Below are 7,762 nucleotides of genomic sequence, written 5' to 3'. Positions count from 1 at the left end.
GATTACAGGCTTGAGCCACCGCGCCCGGCCTCTCCTCTTCTTTTTTAAGGATACTTACTGCACATTGGATTTAGGACCCACCCTAAATCTAGGATGTCATTCTGAGGTCCTTAATTACGTTTTCAAAGACCTTTTTTTGAATAAGGTCACATTCACAGGTTCTGGGGGTCAGGACTTGGACATATTCTTTTGGGGGACACTATGGAGCCCACTACAGAGGTGAGCACGACATGATTGTGAGCAGTATGAAAAAGGTGAGATGCAGTGATGTGTGCATTTTTGTACATTTTATTTCTAAAATGTTTAAATTGTTTCTTTTTCCATTAGGAAATATGCAAAAGCTGAAACTCTTATGACAGTCACTGATCCTGTTCATGATATTGCATTCGCTCCAAACTTGGGAAGATCTTTCCATATTCTAGCAATAGCAACCAAAGATGTGAGAATTTTTACATTAAAACCTGTGAGGTGAGTTTTCGAAGCGTTTATGAATTTGAAAATACTCTTGCCTCCTGATTACCTTTGTTTGTGGAGGAGAGAGTAGAGGTAACTATGATTTGGTTTATATTTCTGCTCTGGAAGTTTTACTTAAAAATGTAAACTCTGAAATATTTTTTAAAAATGGTCTTTTACAGTTACTTTTAAATTAATGTCATTTTCGAAGAATGGATTATTTAATGAACATTTTATATATAAATATATGTTTTTGGAAAGGGGAATTGAGTAAGGAGTAGATTTATATTCTCTTAATTGTGCTTTATTTAGGCTAATACTAACAATTCTCTGAATATAACTGATATTCTATAAATATTTAATGACAAATGGCAGTCTATTTAGGGAAAACTAAATTAGTATTGATGCAGTCTTGTGAATAACATATTTAACTTTAATTTTGAATTGTGAATTTCAGTTCTTTTCTTTCTGTTCTTTCATTCTTTCCTACTTGCTGCCCTGCCTTTTTTTTTTTTTTTTTTTTTTTTTTGAGGCAAGGTCTCGCTTCATCACCCAGGCTGGAGGGCAGTGACTTGATCTTGGCTCACTGCAACCTCTACCTGCCAGGTTCAAGCAATTCTTGTGCCTCAGCCTCCTGAGTAGGTGGGACTACAGGTGCCCACCACCACGCCTGGCTAATTTTTTATTTTGTATTTTTAGTAGGGACGGGGTTTCGCCATGTTGGCCAGGCTGATCTTGAACTCCTGGCCTCAAGTGATCTGTCCATCTTGGCCTCCCAAAGTGCTGGGATTACAGGTGTGAGCCACCGCACCTGGCCTTGCCCTGCCTTTTTAAATTAATTGTTGTCATCTGTTTTATTCCTCGGCCTTGTGTGGGAGAATAAAATCATCCTGTTTTGTTGTTTCTTTCTTCCATGAAACAGTCACTGAATACCGCTTATGTGCTGGGATCACTCCAGGTCTTGGCGAGTTAAATGGAAATGACATTGGCCCAGCTCAAGGGCCAAGAGGTGTGGTTTATGCAGATGAGTACATTATTATAAAGTGATGTGGTGGTGAGACCACTTGTATTAATTTAGAATTTTATATGTGTGTGTGAGTGTGTGTGTGTGTGTGTGTATTTTAAAACTTTGCTTAGAATGCCTCAGAAAATGTTTTTTATTAACAGGAAAGAACTGACTTCCTCTGGTGGGCCAACCAAGTTTGAAATCCATATAGTGGCTCAGTTTGATCATCATAATTCTCAGGTCTGGCGAGTGAGTTGGAATATAACGGGAACAGTGCTAGCATCTTCAGGAGATGATGGCTGTGTGAGATTGTGGAAAGGTAAGATTTCAGTGGAGGGGTAATTGTTGGTTTATATTTCTGCTCTGGAGTTTTACTTAAAATGTAAACTCTGAAATATTTTAAGAAACGGTCTTTGACGGTTACTTTTACTGTCATATTTATGTTACTTCGAACACCAGTTTAGTTCATAGCAGTTCATCACTGAATTGTTTTTCAAGTTATATGGAACAGAGCAACTTTTAAAACTAAAGTAATTACAACAGAATATGCAATATCTCCAATAAAAAGATAGCAGTTGTCATATATGTGCCTTACATGACTGCTCTACAAACTCAGGCTAGGACTGTAGTCGCTCTTATTTTATCAAATAAATTACTTTAGACAATCAGTCCTTAATAGGAGAAAATTCAGTATCTTCTCTGCTTTGTCTGTGCAGCTTGCAAAAGTTAAGAGCCTTGGGGCCCTGATTGTAAGTTTTTTGCAAGTGCCAGGGTGAGTGAGAAGGTGTGGACAGTTGACACTGACTGTGGTCTCTGTAGGCTGGTTCTGCACTTCTCTTTGGATGATTATCTGTTGGGCAGAGATTTCTGTGATTTGTGCATCACCATAATGAATGGTGTCCCATACTTACCATTTAAAATTATAGCTGTCTTAGGTTATTTACCCTTTAGCAGTTATTGTTTCCCAAAGTGCAGTTTGGGTAAGCTTGAGGGCCTCCCATGTTCGATTTTGGGCTTTGGGAAAACCAGCTCAGACCTTCCTTTCTTCAGTGTAATTTGATTTCAAGGGCTTTGCTGTCATTTTCTGCCTCTGGGCTTCAGTCAGGACCACCTAGCCACGCTCCCCAGCAGGCTGCTCAACTTGATTTTCTTGGGCTCATTGTCTTCAGAGACCAATTTTGCATTCAAACTAATAAGGCCATTTTGGATAAGCCACTCAATCTCCAAAGGTTTTGTTACCTACATCCATTTCAGAAGACATTAGGTACCCATATAACTTATACTTGCATAATTAAGAAGACAACTTCATGACCTTATATATATATGTAAGTGAAATTCATTATAATGAAGACTTTAATATTATAATGGAGATTTTAATATTAATTTCATAATGTGATAATACGGTAGCTCAGAAAATTGTCTCTCCTAATATCTGTAACATGGATGGTGAAAGCTTTATATTTTTAAAGTTATTGATACTTTGAAAACTTCTAAATATTTGTTAATACTAAGATAATGTGTCTTTCTTTTTTTTTTTTTTTTTTGAGACGGAGTCTTCGGCTTCTGTGGCCCAGGGCTTGGAGTGCATAGGCCGGTATCTCAGCCTCCACTGCAGCGCCGCCTCTTCCTCCGGGTTCCCGCCCCATTCTCCTACCTCAGCCTCCCGAGTAGCTGGGACTACAGGCGCTGCCACCACGCCTGGCTAATTTTGTTTTATATTTTTAGTAGAGACGGGGTTTCACCGTGTTAGCCAGGATGGTCTGGATCTCCTGACCTCGTGATCCGCCCGTCTCGGCCTCCCAAAGTGCTGGGATTACAGGCTTGAGCCACCGCGCCCGGCCGATAATGTGTCTTTCATTTAAAAAGTGTCTTTAATGTTTATCCTGAAAGAAATGTAGCCCCTAGCCTCTCCCTCATTTCTTTAATTGTAGTTTAAGGACATGGGTACAGATTTGTGCCCTTAGGCATTGGTATTACTCACGTTAATGTATTCGATTATTTTCCTTTCAGCTAATTATATGGACAATTGGAAGTGTACTGGTATTTTGAAAGGTAATGGGAGCCCAGTCAATGGGAGTTCTCAGCAGGGAAACTCAAATCCTTCCCTAGGTTCAAATATTCCAAGTCTTCAGAATTCATTAAATGGATCTTCTGCTGGCAGGTAGGCTGTTTCATGGGAAAACTAGAAATTCGCTTTGTTTTAAATCATTCTGGTAGCTGTACTTAAGGTGGATGATTTCCTGGATTATATGATGGAGTGGAAATGTTCACGTGTGATTATATTAGCATTTAAGGATTCATTTCGTTAGCTCTGTATTTGGCTACTTGGCCATAGTATTTGCAGGTAGGTTATGAGGCCATTACATCATATTCTGGAGCTTTAGTGGTCTGTGGGTAGAAATGTTACAGGTTTAAGATTCAGCTTCACTTCTGCAACAGTGAGAGGAAGATTATCTGGTTTAATAGTGAAGGTTTTAGTCTAAATGAACATTAGTGTTTTTTACTGCTTGTAGTGTGGTCTTTGCATTAGGTCAAACTGAAATTTTAAATAAAATACATTTATTAAGGCTTTTTAGAAGAGAGTACATTAAATTATTTGGCTTTTGTGTTTAAAGTTTAATGGAAATAAGAGGAAATAATAAAACCTGAGATTGATTTTTAGAATATTTAGCATATGTTACATTCTTGTGTATCATAATAAGGAATATTTGATGTCATCTAAAGAGTCACCCTTTTGTTTTCATGTTCAAATTTTAAATATGTGAATTTGTAAGATAAAATTATTTTAATATGTCTTTGTGAATAATTTGGAATAGAATTCAGGAAACGTCAAAACACAGCCTAATGGACTGTCCTGTGGTTATCCTGTTGTTATCCTAAATAAAAGAAGAAAATTGTATTTAAAATTTCAACTATTTTTATATTGTTATGTTTTTATAAAGAAGTCCTGCTTTTGATTTTGAGGTTTTAAGTATGTGCATCAAAACAATTTCAGGTTACCGTGGAAGATACCAGATTATAAAGATTATTTCATGAAACAAATAATATTAGAGTTGATTTTTTAAGGCTGGTTCTTGGTCACTGCCTGTACTGCATATTTTCTTTTGTAAATAGCTTCTGTTTTTTGATCTGTATTCTTATTGTGCCAATAACCATCTGTGTTAGATCTGTGATGCATTTCCCTTTTCCATTTGTATTATGTCCTTTAACAGAAAGCACAGCTGAGTACAAGCTAACTGGAGTAACTTTGCTGTTTTGCTGCTTGTTGCATGCACACAGGAATGGAAAGCGAGCTCCTTTTCCCCTTCCCCAGCGCCGTTTGACCTCTCCCAAGATACACCAGCAGCCTGCTTACTACTAAACGCAATCCAAAAGGCCTTTAAAAATACAGTGTATATGTTTTTGTATTAGTCAGTTTATTGACACTATTTGAAACTTTTGAAATATAAATGGAGAGGCTTTCTGTTGAGACGTTGTCACCAAAACAATGTTTTGAAATAATCCTGAAACTAATTTGGGTTTCAAGATTAAAAGGGTTGTTACCATTCTTATCTAAGTAGTTGGGAGGAGGGGAAATACCACTTTATTTCATTTGGAAAATATAGACATATTTCTTTTGCTTTCTTAAAACAGCTTAAAATGATGAACTTTTATAATTTTATTTTGAAGATTGAATAAATATTTTTTATAAAGATTGTTTTGAGTGATTTACTTTTTGTAGAATTGTTTTATACATGATATTCAGCACACCTCTGTCATTTCCTTGTGGCATTTAAAGAATATTAGTAAAGGAGTGCATTAGCGAAGTGGTGATAGTAAAGGAAAGGGCTCGACTGTACAATTGTAGCCAGGTTAAGCATTGGTATGGTTTCATTTACAATTTGGAAGTAAGATGGAAACACTTCTTTATAAGTTTTTGATTCATAGTCACTAAAGAGATAAATGTTTCTTATATACATTTGTATATTTTTATGGTGTTGTTTATTCCATGGCTTAGTTTCCTTCAAATCGAAATTTGGACACACACTATTAAGAGAAGCCATTAAAATTTTACTAAAATTGTGCATGTACATTAATATCAGCATTCCATGTCTCAAGATTTTCTTAATTTAGTTGGCTGTTTAAATTAGTTCATATCCTGTAAAGCTCTGACCTTGATAACAAACGTATAAATATTTAAGCTTGCTAAAATGTGTAAGTATCACTGGTAAGTTACAAAATGGAAGAAGAGTAACAGTAGGGCACAGTCATTCTGTGAGTCCTTTCACTTATCAAAATTTGGTAGCTATTCTAAGGCTTTTGCAGAAAAATAAGTGTTCAATGTTTGTAGTTCTTCAAACGCATGTTGCAGTAGCCAGCCATACTGTGTGTGTTCCCAGTATCATGTATGCACTAAAAAAAATGTGTGCTTGCTGCTGTTGTGAGTGAACCATTGCTTAAGAGAAAAAAACTGACTAGATTTGTAAATGTACAGAATAGCATCAGATATTTCTGAGAGATTAGAAAATGTTTTGAATTTATAAAATTAATGTTTTTCTTTGTAACATTTATATTGATTTTTTTTGACATTTTAAGTTTAACAGATTGTATTCCTTTCAAGTTTCTATATTTGCTTAAGCAATCTTGATTTGAGTAGGGGTCTTGATTTGTGCTATTATGTTCTGTTAGTTTTGGCATGAATATACTAAAGCTTTTTTTTTTTTTTTTCTAGCATGTGTTTTCTCCTCTTTGGTTCTCTTTGTATTTACTACTTTTCTCTTTTCTTGTGTTTTTTTTTTTTTTTTTCCTGTTTTTGTTTTGTTCGGTGTTTTGTTCCTGTCTTCATTGTTTCAGGTATTTCTTTCCCCCTCTGGATTCCCCACGGGCTGGATCGAGATGGTCCAGTTATGCCCAGCTCCTTCCTCCTCCTCCTCCTCCTCTGGTAGAGCACTCTTGCGATGCTGACACTGCCAACCTCCAGTATCCTCACCCTCGCAGACGATATCTCTCTCGGCCTCTTAATCCCTTACCTGAGAATGAAGGGGTTTAAAACACTGATTTAACATTGAAAGGCCTTATTCAAGTGCTTGTAAATGCTTTCATTTCTGGCTGCTTTTGTTTTCTTCACTTTCTTTCAGAAGATTTTTCTAACTTAGGGTCTGTCTTGCATGTATTACAACTGGAATACGGTGTTTCGAACCTAAATCTGTTTGTGCGTCTCCATCAAAGGAACGTTTGCTTCACTGGGTGATAACCTTTGATGAAATGAGACATGTCCAAGTAACGTTAACTGTGAAGTTACACACAGTAGCTGACTTCAAAGTGCCTGTTTTGTAAATTTTATTTTGAACTGTTACCATAGTCTTAAGTTGTGTATGCTTTATCAGACTGGCTAATGTGAAAGCATATTCTTATGAAGTTGATTCTGTCTTTGAGATCTTAGAAAATGGATTTCATTTTACAGGCTAATGTTGCAACTGACTAGTATGTAAAATAAATCATTCCTGTGTATAAAGCAGCAAAACCCAATGTGGAGTTTTGGTCTTTTTTTTTTTTTAAAGGAAATTGCCTTTCACTACTTGGAATTACTGTTTAAAGCTTTTGTAATTATTATCCAAGTAGGTTGTGTAATAAAATGTATTTTAAAATACACAAATCTCTTGCCTTACAAAAACAGAATGTATTTTATTTAAGATAGTTGCTAAGGCTTACTCTCCTTTCACTATCTCACAAAAAACCCAAACAAACAAAAATTAGGAGATGTGAGCAAAAATACTACATTTATTTAAAAGGTAGAAAGTCAGTATGTAGACTAACATTTAGAATGCACAGATAATTGACTTTCAACCTAGTCAACATTAGAATATTTTCTAAAATATTTTAAGATGAGAATGTACTTGATAGAAATTGTGGTAAAATGGTTAAAACTAGTAATATGCTTGTTGTTTCAGTTCTGTCAGGAATTGTGAAGGGTTTAACCTTTTATCAGGGCGAGAGAGAGAGAGGTCTTCTGAACATTATTTCATGTGTCTTACCAGGTAATCACACAGGTGACATAATTGTTATAACTATTCTAATTTTCAAAGATGCCTTTCCTTGAATACTGTTATATCTCTAGTACTTCTTAATATGCAAAGGATTAAGAGCTATTCTTTTTATTTTATTATTTTTTATTTTTTAAGACAGGGTCTCATGCTGTTGCCCAGGCTAGAGTGTAGTGGCATGATCATGGCTCACTGCAGGCTTGAACTCCCGGACTCAAGCGATCCCCTGACCTCAGTCTCTTGAGTAGCTTGGACCGCAGGTGCACACCACCGTGGTCTG

General features: G+C 36.1%; 1 protein-coding gene across 1 annotated transcript in view; it reads left to right on the top strand.

Moving 5' to 3' along the window:
* Positions 1-6,964, top strand: part of SEH1L (SEH1 like nucleoporin) — a 39,912-nt gene extending 32,948 nt beyond the window's left edge. The window contains exons 5-8 of the mRNA XM_017877482.1: positions 328-468; positions 1,621-1,778; positions 3,470-3,620; positions 6,293-6,964. Of these exons, the coding sequence (XP_017732971.1) occupies positions 328-468; positions 1,621-1,778; positions 3,470-3,620; positions 6,293-6,488 (646 nt within the window). The 3' untranslated portion in view covers positions 6,489-6,964. The remainder of the gene's footprint in view (positions 1-327; positions 469-1,620; positions 1,779-3,469; positions 3,621-6,292) is intronic.
* Positions 6,965-7,762: the final 798 nt, after the last annotated feature.

Source organism: Rhinopithecus bieti, unplaced genomic scaffold (genome assembly GCF_001698545.2).
Source record: "Rhinopithecus bieti isolate Rb0 unplaced genomic scaffold, ASM169854v2 scaffold_11273, whole genome shotgun sequence".
Lineage (NCBI taxonomy): Eukaryota > Metazoa > Chordata > Mammalia > Primates > Cercopithecidae > Rhinopithecus > Rhinopithecus bieti.
This window is presented reverse-complemented; position numbering and strand designations above follow the sequence as displayed.